This window comes from Pan paniscus, chromosome 5 (assembly GCF_029289425.2).
Source record: "Pan paniscus chromosome 5, NHGRI_mPanPan1-v2.0_pri, whole genome shotgun sequence".
Taxonomy (NCBI): Eukaryota; Metazoa; Chordata; class Mammalia; order Primates; family Hominidae; genus Pan; species Pan paniscus.
In genome coordinates, this window is record NC_073254.2 from 164,274,660 (window position 1) to 164,293,497 (window position 18,838).

At 41.8% G+C, this 18,838-nt stretch overlaps 1 protein-coding gene across 2 annotated transcripts in view; it reads left to right on the top strand.

Annotated features, from left to right (window-relative positions):
- Positions 1-217: 217 nt before the first annotated feature.
- The window catches only part of UTRN (utrophin), a 568,097-nt gene continuing 549,476 nt past the window's right edge, over positions 218-18,838 (top strand). The window contains exons 1-2 of one of the 2 annotated variants that reach the window (XM_014345496.4): positions 218-1,409; positions 7,301-7,471. In XM_014345496.4, coding sequence (XP_014200982.4) covers positions 7,393-7,471 — 79 coding nt within the window. In that variant the 5' untranslated portion in view covers positions 218-1,409; positions 7,301-7,392. The remainder of the gene's footprint in view (positions 1,410-7,300; positions 7,472-18,838) is intronic. The other variant, XM_063605516.1, reaches the window with a different exon arrangement.

Here is an 18,838-nt window from a genome sequence, read left to right on the forward strand (position 1 = left end):
TTGGTCAACCTCTCAAGCTTGGAACAGGCTCTATAACAGATGTGCGTTTGTGTGTGCATATTGGAAAACAGAAAAATAAGGTCAGCGCAAACACTACTTGTAATACAAACTAATGTAAGAGAAAACTTCTTTTTTAATATTAACAACGACACTAGAGAAATAATGTAAAATAAATATACGGTTGGAACTAGGGGTAAAAAAAAAAATCAGCAACGTCAGCAAACTGAGATGGGGTGAGTTGGAAGGCAGATTGGAATTTATCTCTTAAAAAAATATCACCCTAACTAGAGACCTGTTTTGCCTAGGGGGACGTGACTCACATTTTCGGATAATCTGAATAAGGGGAATTATGTCTGTTCGAGGCATCCATTCGGGTTCGGTCTCCGGACTCCCGGCTCCCGGCACGCACGGTTCACTCTGGAGCGCGCGCCCCAGGCCAGCCAAGCGCCGAGCCGGGCTGCTGCGGGCTGGGAGGGCGCGCAGGGCCGGCGCTGATTGACGGGGCGCGCGGTCAGGTGACTTGGGGCGCCAAGTTCCCGACGCGGTGGCCGCGGTGACCGCCGAGGCCCAGCAGACGCTGACCGGGGAACGTATTGGGGCTGATCTTCCGGAACAAAGTTGCTGGGCCGGCGGCGGCGGGGCGAGAGCGCCGAGGGGGAGCCGGAGCGCTGCAGAGGCGCGGGCCGGAGGGCTGGCGCTGATCTGCACCCTTCTCATCTGGAAAGCGGACTCCTGGCTGCCCGGAGGCGAGCCCCTTCCCGGGGGGTGGGGGCGGCAACGCGCGACCCAGTGGTCCTGCGCCCCACCCTCCCTCCTCCGCCTCCAGCGCTTGGCTCCAGCAAAGGGGCAGGCCCGCAGCGGGGAGGAGGAGGAGGAGCCGCCGAAGGAGCGAGCCTCTCTCGCGCACAAAGTTGTGGAGTCGTTTTTCCTCGGAGCAGGGAAGCGGGCAGCAGCAGCCGGCCGCGGGCTTTCTCCCGCCGAGGGGCGAGGAGGAGCCTCTGGCTCCAGAAGCCGATTGGGGAATCACGGGGAGCGGCGCCCCCCTTCTTTTGGGTCATTTCTGCAAACGGAAAACTCTGTAGCGTTTGGCAAAGTTGGTGCCTGCGCGCCCGTTCCAGGTTTGCGCTTTGACTGTTTTGTTTTTGGCGGAACTACCAGGCAGGAAGATTGCACAAGTAAGGGGCGTTTTCAGTCGGGTGTCAATTTCTTTTTCTTTCTTTTTTTTTTTTTAAATTTCGGTTCGTGTCTGCTTCTCCACGCTTTATTTTTTTTAAAAAATACATCGCACCACCAAACTCACACTCGCACACACCCCCGCGGTTACTCCGTGTCAAACTCCTAGAGGAGCCCTTGGCCAGCTCGGGGTGCGGCGGTGGCGACCGGCAGGCGAGAAGGCCCGCGGGCAGCAGGTAAGCCCATGCATTATTGAAGCCTCGGGCTGGTAATGTGACTACAGCCCCCGAGGGAATGGGGCGGGGGCCGGGAGGAGGATGGCTCTTTCTGCGGTTCTTCCGCCTGGGATCGGCGTCCCGAGCTGCTTCCCAAGTCCCAGAGTCGAAGATGGGAGTAACTTTTGCGTGCCCTTTCCTCGGGGCCTCAGTTTAGCTCCCCGCGGTGCGAGAGAGAATGCCGGAGGCGTGGAGAGCTCGGGCGTGGAGGTCCTTGGGATCCGTACTAATTGTGAACGATCCAAACTTATCTGACCAGCTCTGTGCTGCCTCCCTGCTCCCCTAATCCTCCTCCCCGCCGGGGTGACAGGGTCGCCCTCCGTGCATCGCGCGGTGCAGGGCGCTGGGCCAGTGATTTGCAAGAGGGGACGTGGCCTCTTAGGAGAGTCTGTCACAGACACCCGGGCCCGGGGAAGGCGGGGCTCCGGCGGTGTCCACAAGAGAGGGTGGGCAGAGGGTGGCTGTGTGGTCGGCGGCCAGCAGAGCGCTTCCCAGCCAGCCGCCCGGCGGGGAACGTGCTTGACCTCTGGGTGGTTGCTGCTCCCAAGGGTGGGGTTCCAGAGAGTGTGGCGCGATCGCCAAGCTCCCTGGCAGCGGCCCTGGAGAGACTGAGGGGACAGGAGGAGGGGGGCGCCCCATTGGTGTGTAGTCCCGCGCAGTCGCCGGCTCTCCTTTTCCGGACTCTGGGGATCTCTTGCTGCAACTGACAAGGTAATTCATGCTCCGCTTTGGCCCGGGGTCCGAGGCTGTGGTTGCTCAAGGCCACTTAAAAACCAACAAAGCACCAATTGAAGGCTGTGCAACTTTTAGATGGCAGGTTGTTCAAAGGGATTTTTTCCTCCAAGCCTCAGATTACGAAAGGGACTCATTCCAGTGCGTTTTTCAAGGAGGAGGGAGGAAACGTTGCCCGACCTCCGAGAGAGCTGTGGGACCAGCACTTTATTTTACAAGGAACTGCAGAGCTCGGGTTCTAACTCCACGGCCCCGCTCTCTGAGGTGTTCAGGACAGGGCCTCCTCTTTCCCAGCCTTCAGGTCAGCCGGATCACCAGGGCCTTGCGGGCCAGTTCCCCCTGCCGCGGCTGGGAGGGTCAGTGCAGCGGTCGCCGCGGCCAGAGCGCGCGGAGCTCGGGGGAGGCCGGATTCCCTAGGTCTGAGCCGACCCTCCCGGCCGCCCGGCCGGGCGGCAGCGACCGCATCCATTCCTTTGTAAGTTGCACCGGCCTCAGGAAGTCGATCTGGGCCCTCCCGGTTCGTTGGCGGTGGGCGTGGGAGACGCAGCCTGCGGATAGCTCAGGGTCAGGGGAGAGGTGGAGGAATGCGAAGCTTGTGGGTAGTTCTGCGGTGACGGACAGGGTTGGCGTGGAACCATTCCCCGCCCCTTTTACCAGCCTTTATGGGACCGATGAGACAACTCTTTAACTCTCCTTTGGGTGTTTACCTAAAATTTATTGGCTCTGTAAACAGTATTAATCACAGTAGTATTAACCTTCCCTGGAGCGCTTCCGAGTGTAAATGGCAGTTCTTGGCACTCACCGTTTTCTTTTACTGTGTTTCAAGCAGAGCAGCAAACTCTTGTCCGCTTGGCTTCCTTTTCTACTATCTCAATCATTCCTAGGTTTTGGTTCCTATAGTAAATTAATGAATAGTGTTTGCATTACACAGCATTTCCATCATAATGCACACTGTTGGATATATATGTGCTATATACATAAAATATAGTACAAAATAAAAATTATATACATATATTCATTGTATAATTCCTAAAATCTTAAAAAATTGAAACATTAGTTTTGTCTTTAAGGCCGTCACCTTATGTTTATTTTTTAAACACCTTATGTTTATTTCATACACTCTTGCTTGGTGGTCCATATGACAGCCCGAAGCGTTCTGAAGGGAGAGTTAGTGAATATCGACTTGACTGGATTGGTTTCAGTAAGAACATCTGGCTTTTACAGAATATCATTTAAGGGAAGGGAAATCTAGGGCAGAGGTAACAATAAGTTGCATTTGTATAGGGCTTGAAGCTTCTAAAGCAACATCTCATTCATTGATTCTCAGTTTCTCACCTAGCCTTCTGTGAAGATGGTGTTCCCTCCATTTTATAGGTGTGGAAGAGGGAGGGTCACACTGGGATGCATTGTTCGTGGTGAAACTTTGATTCTGTCTCCTGAGAACCAAAGATTCTGCATTTGGCAATTAGAAGGAGTCATCCTTTGCCTTAAGTGTACTCAAATTCCTCTGGCCATTAATGGCAAGTAACCTCAGTGGCTATCACTATTTAAATAGCCTTCTGTTATTCTTCTTTCTCCCCATTTTCCCCTGTACTCTGATCACCTTTTCTGCTGTATCTTTGCAACCTGTAAGGGATTTTCATTATCAAGAAGAGAAAAATTTGAAAAATCACCTTGAGGAGAGTGGCAAGTGAAACATTATAGTGAAGAAGTGTTACTGATAATGTGCAAATGGAATAAAGTAGTGTGTAAACAGTTGACTTTTCTCTTTTATGGGTGAATAAAGACTTTGGGTAGCATAGAAGTGGAGATCTTGGCTAAGACCAATTGTGAAGAAAAGCATTAGAGATACTGCTCCAAAGTGATACACTGTAGATCTTTCCAGGACAGAGAATTTTTCCCTGGGCAAACTTAATTCCATAATAAACTTTTATAGACATTCTTCTGAACAAAGTTTTTGATTCTTGAATATAATAAAATACACTTAAGAATTTAGCAAATCCTTTATAGTTATGTACTTGAATGAAAGAATGTAATCATATAATAATCCATAAATTATTAGCAGTAGTAGAGCCTATAAAAAATGAAAAAAGTTTTTTAGACTCTCATAAAATCTGTCAGATTGATGATCCAATCCTTTATATCCAACTCTCTCTCTCTTTTTTTTTTTTTTTTTTTGAGATGGAGTCTCACCCACTCGGTCGTCAAGGCTGGAGTGCAGTGGCAGCGATCTTGGCCCACTGCAACATTTACCTCCTGAGTTCAATCAATTCCCCTGCCTCAGCCTCCTGAGTAGCTGGAATTACAGGTGTTTGCCACCATGCCTGGCTAATTTTTATATTTTTAGTAGAGACAGGGTTTCACCATGTTGGCCAGGCTGGTCTCAAACTCTTGACCTCAAGTGTTAGCCAGGTTGGTCTTGAACTCTGGACCTCAAGTGATCTGCCTGCCTCAGCCTCCCAAAGAGCTGGGATTACAGGCATGAGCCACCATGCTGGGCCCAACTCTCTTTTTGTCATCTCCGCTTATATAACTCAGAGGCATTTCAAGCTCTGCAAATCCAAATTACATTGATGATTCCTTTCTCCCAGCCTGCTATCCTCAGTGTTGCCCAGCTCAATGACTCACACTTCACCTAATTGCCAAAGCCAAAATTGGGGAGTCATTTTGCACATTTTGCACATTGGATATGAATCTCTCATATCCAATCAATTCCCAAATCCTATTGACTTTCTTTGATATCTAAATATCCCACATATTCACCCATTTCTTTCTATCTACTCTTGTTTAGACCACACTTGTTTCCTGCATATAATATTACAATAGAAAGAATAGCACAATAAACACCCAGATGTCCTTTTTATTTTATTTTATTTTATTATTTTAAATTTTTATGTACATGGAGTAGAGACAAGGTCTCACCATGTTGCCTAGGCTGATCTCAAACTTCTGGGCTCAAGTAATCCTCTCGCTTAAGCTTCCCAAAGTACTGGGATTACAGCTGTGAGCCACCTCGCCTAGCCCCAGATGCCCTTTAACAAGTTTTCCCACTTACTTTATTTTTTTTGAGATGGAATTTTGCCCTTGTCACCCAGGCTGGAGAGTAATAGCACAATTTCGGCTCACTGTAACCTCCGCCTCCTGGATTCAAGTGATTCTCCTGCCTCAGCCTCCCAAGTAGCTGGGATTACAGGCACCTGCCACCACACCCAGCTAATTTTTGTATTTTTTTTAAGTAGAGATGGGGTTTCACCATGTTGGCCAGGCTGGTCTCGAACTCCTGAACTCAGGTGATGCACCTGCCTTGGCTTCCCAAAGTGCTGGGATTACAGGCGTGAGCCACCTTGCCTGGCCTAGTTTTCCCACTTATTTTACAATACTTACTGCATTTTTCTGTCTGTCTGTGTGTATGCATATATACATCTACATACATATATCAACCTAAATATACCTATATCAGTATAGACAGATATATGCTATTCTGTTTGAACTTAAGTTGAAGATACCATCACACTTCATTGCTAAATATTTCACCACGTCTCTTACAATCAAAGACATTCTCCTGCAACAATACCATAATTAATGTTAAAGAAATTTAACATTGATACAATAATATTGTCTAATACATAGTCCAAATTCAGATTTTTCAAATGATCCTCAAATGTTATATTTTAAAATTCTGAATTCAATCAAAGATTACATTTCATTGTCATGTCTATTTAGTCTCCTTTAATTCACAAAGTTCCCCCTCTCCCAGGTAATTTTGGTTTTCAAGACACTGACAGTTTTGAAGAAACCAGGCCATTTCTTTTGAAAACTAGCCACAGTCTAGATTTGTCTGCTCATGAGAAGATTCACGTTCAACATCTTGGCAAGGATATTGTGTAGATGATGTGGTGATTTTCCATTCAATTGCATGATGCCCCATGATTGGTTATGTGAATTTTGATCACTTGGTTATGATTAGGAATTTTTCCCCAACATATTACTATGAAAAAATTCTCAGACATACAGAAGAGTTGCAAGAAATTTTCATTCAGCATTCATATACCCATGAGCTAGGTTCCTTAATTTGCATTTTGCTATATTCTGCCATAGTCTTCACTAGTTCCCCACATATTACTGTGGTCTACCTACAAGCCACAATCGTCTTTTTTTTTTGAGATGGAGTCTCACTCTCGTTGCCCAGGGTGGAGTGCAGTGGCGTGATCTCAGCTCACTGCAACTTCCACCTCCCAGGTTCAAGCAATTCTCCTGCATTAGCCTCCTGAGTAGCTGGGATTACAGGTGCACACCACCATGCCTGGCTAATTTTTTTTTTTTTTTTTTTTGTATTTTTAGTAGAGACAGGGTTTCACTGTGCTGGCCAGGCTGGTCTCGAACTCCTGACCTCGTGATCCACCCGCCTCAGCCTCCCAAAGTGCTGGGATTACAGGCATGAGCCACCGTGCCCGTCCCTTGACGATCTTTTAAAAAGGCCAATTTGACCATGTTGGTTCCCTCCTTTAAACCATCTACTGGCTCCCCATTGCTCTTCAGATAAAGACACAAACCCTTGACCTGTTCTCCATGGTCCTATCCCTGGTCCTGCCCAGCTTCTTCACCTGGTTCAACAGGTACACTTGTCTCTTGGCTGTCTTCTTTCCAGAAACACTGGCTTGTGCTCCACTCTTTGACTGCTCCATGATTCTTTCTGCCACTTCGCATAGGAAGCTCTTACCTTTTCTCTTTCTGTTTCCCTTTTTGGCTAATTAAATTCTTGTCATCTTTAAAGGCTTGGCTCAAATGTCTCTTCAAGAAAGCCTTCTCTAATTGCCCAGGGCAGGTCAGACTCCTTTGCTGTATGCTCTTAATACTCTGTGCTTCTCCTTTGTATGATTTGTAGTCTATCAGTATTGTAATGAAATAATTCATTATGTAATTAATTGCTTAGTGTGCATAAGCGCCGTAATGGCAGAGGCTATGTCTCTTGTTGATAGTCATAACACCATTGCCTGGCTTGGTGCTTTACACGTGGTAGGCACTCAATAAATATTTGGTGAATGAATAGTTACTACGAATAACTATATGAAATATATAAATATATTTTTTCAAGTCAGTACTTTCCCTTTTCCTTTTAGGTATTGATGTCAAGCTGAACCATCGTAGGAAGTCGAAACCCTTAGAAAGAGGACTTGGTAAAGTTTTTGGATTATCTTGAAACTCTGGCAAGATGGCCAAGTATGGAGAACATGAAGCCAGTCCTGACAATGGGCAGAACGAATTCAGTGAAATCATTAAGTCCAGATCTGGTAAGTAAAGGAAGCTCAAGAAAGCTATGGATTTTTATGTATTTAGAAAACCTATGTTTCTTGGATTGATTTGCATTGTTCTTGCAAGAGCTTCTTGGAGGTGAAGTTCTTTTGAGAAACTGAATTCTGACAAATGACTATAATTTTGTAAAAGGTATATGTAAAAGGTATAATATCTCTGAGTGTCCTATCCTTTCTCAACCCAATTTTGTCTAACTGTATGTCAACTGGCATTGCTTAGTGAAACTGCTGCTTGTAGCTAAAGGTTGTTCATTTGGAAGACTACTCCATTAAAATAAAATACGACCGAACATTTTTCTTTCTATTTTCTGGAAATTGAAGGGATTATATGCTTAATGTAGGAAGTGCCACAGTTTCTGGCAGGAAAGATCTTTCACAGTTTGATTTCATTACCATATATCCTCACCCCCATCCCTGTTCGTAGCCATTGATAGACCAACAGGTGTCCTACCTTGAAATATCTTATGAGCCTTCTCAAGGTAAAATTTTCACCTAGGTAATCTAATAAACCAGACTCAGACAGATTCATGGTTTTCACGCGAACAGTTAAATTGGGGTCCTCAGGATACCACCCCCTCCTCCAATCTTTTTATATAACCGAGTGCTTTTTGACTCTGGCTGTACAGATGAATCAACTGGGGAGTTTTAAAAAACGCAGATGCATTGGCTCCATTCCAGACCCATTGAATACAAATTTCTGTATTTTTAAAAAGCTTCAAATATGATTCTGAGACAAACTCAAAGGGGAGATATTTTTGAACAGGCAGAACACTTCTCAGCTTTGAAAATTACACAGAACTCCACCCTGAGTGTGAACACTATACTTAAGTAACTTTGAAAAGTTACTTTGAGGTATAAAATTACATCCAGTGTCACTTTAAAGACAAAAAAGGAACCCAAAGCCTGTTTTTGCTGTGTGAACCATCTTTATGTTATGTTAGGAGCTTATTTCTTATTATGTGAAACTGTAGAAATACACAGTGAAAATAAGATCTAAATTAACTGTCTTAAAATACACATTTTCCTCCATGATACCGGTGTTGGTTGATTGATAAAGATTTTAGTTATTACAGATTTGGCTGTAAATATGTAGCAACTATTGTGTAGCTTGACGGGTCTTTTGAAGGTATAGCTTAATATCTTGTTTTAAAATATGCTTTGAGGATGTTCTCTTCCTGTAAAATTCTTTTTGTTTTCAATGTTTTAGTGGTATAAGATACTACAAAAATGTAAGGGATTGTTAATATCATCTTAGGAGTACGGAATACATATTCAGACATATGTAAATATAACAGAGGAAAATGGAAGAGAGACGATTTAATGTCTCCATACTAGTCATTTTCTATAAATTGTGAGGAGGTATATTCCTAAATAGTTTTCTGAGTCAACCTTCATTCTAGTAAGACCTTTGATATTTATAACTTGTACTTTAGCCGTGTCCATAAAAGAGTAATTATCTAATTTCAGAAATATCGTGTATATATAATGAACATATAAACTCCCAAACTATTTTAATTTAAAATTATCTTTTAAAAAGGCTGATGAACCTCAAATATTGCTGGGGAACAATTTGGCAAAAATGATAACATGTTTTTAACACATGCATATCAATTAACTGAGTAATTCTGTTTCTAGAGTTTTTCCCTAGGCAATACATAAAAAGGTACACTCAAGAAATTGATCACAGTATCATTTATAATAGAAAACATTGTAAACACCATGAAAATCTAATATTAGGAATTGGTTAGATCATTATTTCCCAAAGTATTTCGAAAAGATCAAAAGTTCTAGGATTGTTAATGTGTAATTCACAAAAGGATGTTATGGTCAAATAGCTTTAGGAAATAGTTGTTTAAACCTATTATTCTGTTTCTTTACTCTAGCACATCTGAACAGATCATACATGATCTCAGTAGAGGTAACTAAATTAGGGTATATCCATAAAGTAGAAGATTAAGCATTCATAAAAAGTGATACAGATGTGTGTGATGTGTGTGTGTGTGTGTATGAACATAGAAGTGTGTTCTTGATATAGTAAGTAAACAAGTATGTATTATATGAAGTCATTTATATGAAAAATGTTTTTTAAAAAATTAGTGAAGTATACAATAAATGTTAATAGTGGTCATCTTGGCATTTGAGATTATTACTTTTTTTTGCTGATTTATATTTTCTAAAGTTCTTCAATGAACCCACATTACCGAGTTCTTATATTTTTAAAGATTATCAAATTGCTTAGAGTGTTTAGATGCCAAGGTTATGACTATTACTTTTTTTGTGGTGGCATCTACTTCAAAACACACTGAAAATTTAGTTGTTATATAGCTCAGATATGAATCACATTCTTTTGGCTGAATTATGTTGCAAAAGCCAGTAGATAAATTTGGATTTGAATGGACCCATTAGTCCCAATCTGGCTTCCTCTAAGGGACTTTTTTTGATTCTTTTAAGGCAAATGCTTACTATACAGAGGTAATATTTCATGGTACTCTAAAACTCACATATTTTAAGAGATTTTTAGTTTAGATTAAGTCATAGGAATTGTCTACATATCATATATGTATTTTAAAGATCCTCTGTCTACATGCTCTATGCCAAATTGGTTGCTTTTCCATTTTTTAAAAGGGAATACTTTCCTTTAGGAAAATTTTGATCCTCATCTGCTCTTCCAGGTTTCTTTTTTGGGGGGAAATTGGATGAAAGTGGGGGGACGGAGAGTGTGGTTTCTGCTCTCCAAATCCTCGAGTTTGGACAATCCAAAAGGCTGGCATAATTAAATTGGCATAATAAAAATGTCTATGCATTTTATGTTAAATTATTGTGATTATTTTTATTGTCCTCACTTAGTATTACTTTGTTTCGTGCCATTTGTGAATATTATAATTTTTTAAATTTTATAATTTTAAAGCCATTTCCACCATCTAAACAGAAATAGGAAGTTGTCAAGGGTACGTAATGAAGTAGTTTCATAAATACAAAGCCATGTATTTATTTATGGTTGTAGTATACTTGCCTTGGGTTTGGGTGAGTTTTAGAAAGGAACTGGAAAGAATTTGATCTATAATGACCAAGGATTTGGTGTTGGGTAAAAGTAGACCTGTCTTTCTCTAACTTAAAAGCACATATGCCAAGTTCATCATCAAGTACTGTATTATTAACAGCCTTAATTAGTAGGCTTTAGAAAGTTCAACAAGTTAGTAAATATTTTGAAACAATAGGCCGAGACTAAGAATTTTTAAAAAGTGAAATTTATTGCCAGTAGAGTATGTGATGCAGAAAGTTCTGCTTGGAACATTTTAAACATGAAATAATAAAATGGTTTGGGATGCATATACAATCGAAGAATATCCTCACTGCTGTTTCATTCAATAATTAACATACATTAAAGCTAGTAACACAGAATAAGTCATCCTTTTCTGTTGCTGTCAGTGTTGTTGTGGTTTTATCCCAGAGCCCTGTAGAAAGAGTAGACCTCAGGGCTAAGGACAGTGTGTCAGCTGGCTCCATGTGGAGTTCTTGACAGTTTGGGATTATAGACTCTCAGCTGGGAAAGAACTGTTTGATGAATGAAATAGTTGGGCAAGCTTCACATTTTTGGATAATTCAATGTGTTCTTCAAGAGACCTTGGGCTGGAAGCCTGTGTGTAACAATTTTATCATTTCTTCCTTTGCATTTTCTCTTCTTGTCTAATCTTAGGATCTAACTGTTGAGGGAACCTTAGAGGCCCTATAACCCAGCCATTCCTGTGATGTGCTCACCCAGTCTCTGTTTGCACACCTCCAATGATGGCATCTCACTGCTGCTGCTGATGATGACGATTCTAGCAACTTACACTAATTGAACACATTCTGTGTGCAGATGTGGTGCTAACAGTTTAATCCTCACAACCACCATTTTGTAGATGATAAATGTGAGCCATACTGAAGTGATTTGTGGCACTGGACTTCTTTCTATTTCTCCAAAGGCCTGGTGTGTCTTCCTCAGGGCCTTTGCACATCTCTCTTCTTCCATCTTTGCCTGGCTGGTTCCTTCTTGTCATTTAGATGTAGGCCTAATGTCACCTCTTCGGAGATCTTCCTTGCTGACTTTAGAAAGTAGCTCTCCCAGTCACTCTTGACTGCATCTCTGTATTTACGTTCCCTGTGTTGTTCTTAGCACTCTCTGGTACCTTTTCTGGTACTGTGTGTTCATTAATAGCCTTCCCACTAGAACAGGGCTCCCCAACCCCCAGGGCCTGGACTGGTACCAGTCCGTTGCCTGTTAGGGACCAGGTGGCACAGCAGGAGGTGAGTGGTGGCTGAGCAAGCACTACCGCCTGAGCTCTGCCTCCTGTCAGATCAGCGGCAGCATTAGATTCTCATAGGAGCGAGACTCTATGGTGAACCGCACATGCGAGGGATCTAGGTTGCCTGCTCCTTATGAGAATCTAATGCCTGATGATCTGAGGTAGAACAGTTTCATCCCAAAACCATCCCCCTCGTCCCTTGGAAAAATTGTCTTCCATGAAACTGGTCCCTGGTGCCAAAAAGGTTGGGGACTGCTGCACTTTAATTAACTCCCCAAGAGCAGGGACCAGTACATCCCTGGTACTGAGCCCAATGCCTGGCTCATAATAGGTGAGCAATAAATGTTTATTCAATGATAAATGCTACAGAGTCTGGAAGTGCCAGAGCTGGCATTTGAACTCAGATGATCTGACTCTAGAAACCCTGCATTTGACCTCTATGGAGTGCCCAGTCTCCTAACTCACAAGACATTTTATTCCATTGCTGCCCGGTGACTCTTCTTCATTTTGTGCCTAATTCTGTCCCTTACACATTTTGCACTGTATTAATTGTATTTATACAGCTCTTCTATCTCTTTTTTTGTAGTTTTCAGGGGTGGGACCCTGGGCTGTGAGGTAGAGCTCCTCTGGACCCCAGGTTAGTATCTCAGAGCCCTGACAAGGGAAGGCCAATTGTAAGAGACACAGCCTACTGCTTCTGGGCCAGTTGCATCCTTTCTTGATTTTTGGCTCTAGTCTCTGTCATTCTCTGTTGAGTTAGCAAAGGGGAAAATACCAGAGGACAAACAGTCCTTTGGGTGGAAGATAGAGAAATGGATAATGTGTTTCTGACGTGAATTCCTTTTTCTCTTTTCTTCTGACTACTGCTCAAGGCTTTTAACGAGCTGAAGTTAAAAAAAAAAAAAGGTAGTGGATTTCATAAGGACTGACATTTGGCACAGTGTAGGTCCCAGTCTGATGCCCAGATAGGTATCTGTGGTACTGAAAGGGTTGGTTGAGGAGTGTAGGGGAAGGAAGCAAAGAGAGACCAGTGAAATAAAAATAAAACAAATTATTAAATATGAAATATTATACCAGGTTACATTTATAGCAAGCCTCCTGAAAACTGCTATGTTTGGAAAGTAAACTTGCTTAACAAGATTCAGTGTTATGAAAATTCTGAGGAGGATTACCTTATTTGTTTATCTTTCTGAGGCCTTTCTTGAGGAAAGACAGTAGTTAAGTTGTATTTAGGCAGTCATCGGTCTATTTCTTTCTTTTATGTTTAAAGCAGTATCTGTGAGGGGATTTTTCTAAACAGCTCAAGGGACTGTGAAAAAATAGTTCATTTTTTGTTTCTCCTGAAGCTTTCCTTGGCTGGAATACCTGTGCTTTGAAGGGAGGTCTTTGAGCAGGTTTGTTTTTTTCCATGAGCCCTGGGGATTTGTAGTGATAGACAGTAACCCTGATGGAAATTCAACTCTGGCAGAGAAGGGCAGCTATTCTTGTCCTGCTTGTAAAAATATTCTCCATGTTGTTACCTCATTATGCTGAAGTAGTGCAATCATGAGAAAGTTTTTTTGTATTAATGTGATTCTCATGACCTGTTACTATGGTTGTGAAACTTTTAGAGGAGATCCATTCCCGACTGGAAAACGTGAACTGCTGAGGATGATTCTAAGCAAAGGAAGTACGTTAATTATATAGACAGAACAGAGAACTCAATGTTATTGAACCTTATTTGTACCCAGAAGTTTGAACTAGATGCTGATATGATGATTTTTCTGGGAACAAGTCAACATGCAAGACTATTTGAGCAGCTGTAAATATTAGTTAAAATTTAATCTAAAGCAATGGAGAAAGGGTACTCTGCTGAAGTGGTTTCAGATGCATTGGCTGGATTTTTTTTTCTCCCCTTAAATTGTGTGGAGGCATAGACATTTACTGTGTTATATTTTTATCTTTTTATATGCCTTAACTGTTTAATAATAAATAGACTTATTTCAATATTTGAAATGTGAGGCAGTATGAGTTCTTAATGTATACTTACTCTCGAGATGATGGCTTTTGGACTGAGAAATTGAAACCAGGTCCCAGTCCTTTCGCTTTTACTTCCTGTGACACTGGATTTGCACATGTCAATTCCAGGAAGCAGGTAGTTTCCAGCATCCATGTGGTTTTCCAATCTTTGCATTTGTGCCTTTAAACAACCAAATACCTGACGTTTATTAATATCCTGTGGGGCTCTTCTATCAGAAGCACATTCTCTTGGCCCGGTTAATAAGGGAAATGTCTGTGTATGCGCACCTGGCAGCTAAGATTAAGGTTTACAGTGGTATAACCTCACCTTCACTTTTAAGAAATTAAGTTTAAAAAAAATGCAGATCTGTCTTTCATAGCAGTGGAGCTCAACAACACATAGAGCATGAGAGTCACATTTTTTGTGTGAATATTTTCGAATGAGCCTTTTTTGGTATGTGGACGGGTGGCTAGTTACATCCAGTTCAATCCTTTTAACATTTAATTATGGAACAAAATCTTTTTTCAAAGTGTAGAGAAAAGCATATAAGGGCATTTCTGATGTAGCAGAGGAATCCAGTAAAAAATATGACTTTGTGTCTCTAAAGTGGTACAGCTTTGAAATTAACACATCTGTATAATTTCAAAAGTATGATCTCTTTAGATCTTTTTCTTTAATTTTATAGTCTTAATTTTTGCAAATTTCTTCAACTCCATTCTCTAATTAAGATTTTGGTATACAATATTTATATGCAAAAGATTTTTGGTGCAGGAAATAGCATTTTGAGGTTGATACTAATTGATTTGTTCACTTGCCCCTCAAAGGCTATGTGTGAGTCATGTTATTTAACATTGATCCAGTCAATATGTAGATTTATGCACATGCTTTTATTTTGAAAACTAGGTTTTGAGCTTCTCACATATGGAGTTCCTAATTCAAGCTTTATGTCAGAACCACCCTTCTGGGTCCAGACTCAGATATGTGGGGTGGGGTCCCAGCATCTGGAGTTTTAACAAGTTCTGTGGGCTATTCTCTTTAGTGCTCTTAATTTATAGACAAGGAAGGAAGGTTTAAAAGTCATAGAACCAAAGTGAAAATGATCTGCATTTTAGAGGAGCAAGGAAAGCTACAACGTTTATTATTTCTACTTATAAACACTTCCCTTTAAATAATTTGAAAAGATAATAGATTTCATGATGTTGGGCATTTTTTCTTTTACACTGTATTTTGAAGAGTTTGGGTTGTGTTGGGTGAAGTTAAAAGTGAGGAAAGTGGGTCAGGAGAGTGATGAAACCTGGTGCATTTCTTATTTTGGCCCATTGAACCAGAAGATGATACCAATATATCTAGTGCCGACATATTTCTCCACTGCGCTCCTTAGTTATTGCTGCAGTGTATTCAAGGTCTTCTTGCTGTGAGCGTAACATCACATCTTGAACTCTTTTTCTAGGGAATGCATCAGCTTAGAGTCCACTAATGCATTCATTATAAAAATGTATTGTGTATATTTTCTATTACATTATTTCAAAGACAGATGTGTTTTTGAATCACGGTGGGAAAAAAACTCCTCACATTCAACCTCTATGCTAGTTTTCTTATCTTAAGGGGGGGTGGTTAGAGAAATGTATTATATATGTATTAATATTTGCCTCCCTGTTTTTTAATTCTAAATAGGTGACATTTAATATAACTATGCTTGCTTTTGAAATAATTTGCCTACCATTCTTTAAAATGAGTGAATTTTAAAAGATGTATAGTGATTTTTATGTGAAGATGAATTAAAGAGTTAAGTGACATAGACCACCGTAGCATTTTCCCTGTGGATCTGTAGAAACAGCCCAAAAGTCTTGTGATTTTTTTTTTTTTTTTGAGCCGTAGTCTTCCTCTTGCTCTGTTGCCCAGGCTGGAGTGCAGTGGTGCCATCTCAGCTCACTGCAACCTCTGCCTCCTAGGATCAAGTGATTCTCCCACCTCAGCTTCATGAGTAGCTGAGACTACAGGTGTGTGCCACCATGCCTGGCTAATTTTTGTATTTTTGGTAGAGATGGGGTTTCACCATGTCGGCCAGGCTGGTCTCGAACTTCTGACCTCAAGTGATCTACCCACCTCAGCCTCTCAAAGTGCTGGAAATACAGGCATGAGCCATGGTTCCCGGCCTCTTGTGATATCCTTATATTCAGTTAACCAAACCAAATCAAGTCAAATAACAAACCCCAAACCTTTTATAGACCTTGAGTTATTTGCAGATCTTTGGGGTTATTTACCTGTCTTTTGAGCTTTAATCTTTTACCTCTTTGAAGATACAGGAAGGGATCTTTATTTCTTCTTTGATAAAATAACCTTCAGAGTGACTTGAGATACGTAATTGCTTCTTTGTATATCATTGTGTGGTATTTGAGATCACATCTCAAAATTTAATGAGACCTGCTCCTCAGGCAGTTTTAAGATTAAGGATCAAAAATGGAGCCACTGGAAAGGTGTGAGTGGGCTGGTAATCTATGTTAGAACAGAGACTTTGGTGCAGAGGTTGGCCATGTTCAAATGTGGAGTAAGTTTTCATGAAACAGGAGGAAGCCTTTTCAGATTTATTTGAAACTAAGAAACTGCAAAATAAAAGTAATAAAATACCCCGAAGCAAATAGACTTTAAAACAACATTTGGTCCTAAGTTGTACATGACCAATTTCTTAAAGTGATTGTTATATTGCCAGTTTTGAAATTATATTATCTTTTAAAATTTAAAATGTAAATATTGTCTCAGGGGTGGGAGGATGAATCTCCATCTTATTTAGTGTTAAAGGCTCCTGGCCTTACCCTAAAGCCCAGCTTTTTCGGTGGGGGGCTCATAAATAAAACTGTGTGTGTTCTAGTTTACTCTGTTACCTCATCTAGTTCCTTTAGGTGATTAGAAAATGCCGTATTAGCAAATCTAAAAATGTTTACTTTTGTGTTTTTACATGTGAAATCAATGGCCAGTTCTATAATGTTAACATATCAGACCCTTAATTATATATTAACTCCCATTTTGATAGTTTGTATAGAAAAATCAGAGTTGACTTGAATTATTTGAACTTGCATGTGCTTTTTCAAGATATGTAATGTGTTGTAAATTAGAAGAGTGTTGATGTTTTCGGAACACATGCATATGCTTGCTGTCTCAGGGCAGCCTTGTTGGGCATTTGGTGTCAGACATACCTTATTCTGAGGGCCTTGGCATCATGGCAGATTGCTCAGAGAGGGGGTCTCTCTGCATATATTTCTAAGGGAGACATTTAGGGAAGTCTCATGCCATCCTATCTTTCTTTCTTTCTTTCTTTTTTTTTTTTTTTGAGACAGGGTCTTGCTCCATTGCCCAGGCTGGAGTGCAGTGACTCAATTTCAGCCCTCCGCCTCCCAGGTTCAAGTGATTCTTCTGCCTCAGCCTCCCAAGTAGCTTGGATTACAGGTGCCTGCCACCATGCTTGGCTACTTTTTGTATTTTTAGTAGAAGTGGAGTTTCACCATGTTGCCGAGGCTGGTCCTGAACTCCTAACCTCAAGTGATCCGCCTGCCTTGGCCTCCCAAAATACTGGATTACAGGCGTGAGCCACTGCTCGTGGCCACCATCCTACTTTCTAACAGCACTGACCCACCCTCCCCCTCGCCCCAAAAACCACCATGAAGGAGGCAGAGGGCACCAGGTGAAGACTGCCCATGGTCCTTTTCTTACCTCTGTGACTTCGTTTGTTTTGTGTTCTGGGCTTGATTGTTCTCCTTCTCCCTGCGTCCCCAGTTTTGCAAACTCCATCTTTAAAACATCAGCATCAGTGCCACCACGTGTTCTACTCTCTCTGCAATCTCCATGCCAGAATCAATCTTTCCCACGTGTTCACTCTTCATTTCTGTTTGTGGCCCTTCTGGCTTGTGTATGTCTATATGCCTTTTTTCATCTGACTTTCTGATGTTAGCCTTTAGCTTATTCTCCACACACACAGTAAGTGCTTAACAAAGACTTGTGGCCGTGTGCAGTGGCCCATGCCTGTAATCCCAGCACTTTGGGAGGCTAAGGTGGGTGGATCATCTGAGGTCAGGAGTTCAAGACCAGCCTGGCCAACATGCTGAAACCTTGTCTCTACTAAAAATACAAAAATTAGCCAGGCGTGGTGGCACTCACCTGTAATCCCAGCTACTTGGGAGGCTGAGGCAGGAGAATCGCTTGAACTGGGAGGCAGAGGTTGCAGTGAGACGAGATTGTGCCAATGCACTCCAGCCTGGGCAACAGAGTGAGACTCTGTCTCAAAAAAAAAAAAAAAAAGACTTGCTATGCCTTTTAATGGTTTTAAAAATTACACTTGCTTGCATACATACCTCATTCATTCAGCAAATGGTTATTGTTCATTCATTGTTAGATGCTGGGCTCAGAGATAAGCAAGACCCACCTCTGTTCTTAAGATGCTCTCAGGCTAGTTGGAAAGAAAGACATCAATAAACATCCCCACACAAACCAGGGACACATGGAGGGAGGAAGGATGGGTTCTTGCTTTGGTTGGAATGAGGGTAGGTTTGAGTAAGAGAGCGTGAAAGAGGCAAGGAATTTGAGGTGTGCCTTGAAGGATGTGTAAGAGGCAGCGCTGTGGACAGTGTGGGAAGAACATTGCAGATGATGAGAAAAGAGCAAGGCATTTGAAGTCTGTCCCTGGTAACTGAGTGTGGCTGGGGTAATGGGGATGATGGGAGAAGCTGGGGTCAGATTTCGAAAGCCCTTTTGAAGCAGAGTTTATTTGATCTTTCCCTGTAAGAAGCCACTACAGGATTTTAGGTGAGTTAATGACTAGCTCAGAACTGTTTTTCAGAAAGATGACTTGGCTGGCAGTAGGAAAGATAAATTTGGAAGGTAGCAGAGTTAGGGGGAGGCAGGGAACAGGTAAGAGTTGTGGAAAAATTGAGGTTAAGGAGTATAAGGACTTGGACCAGAGTGGTAAAAGAGGAGACTGAGCAGGGGAAAGGATGTGAAAAGTGGTTAGCAGTTAGTAACAGGGTGTGCAAAGCCTCTATGTAAACTTCGCCTTTGTGGGATTTGTTA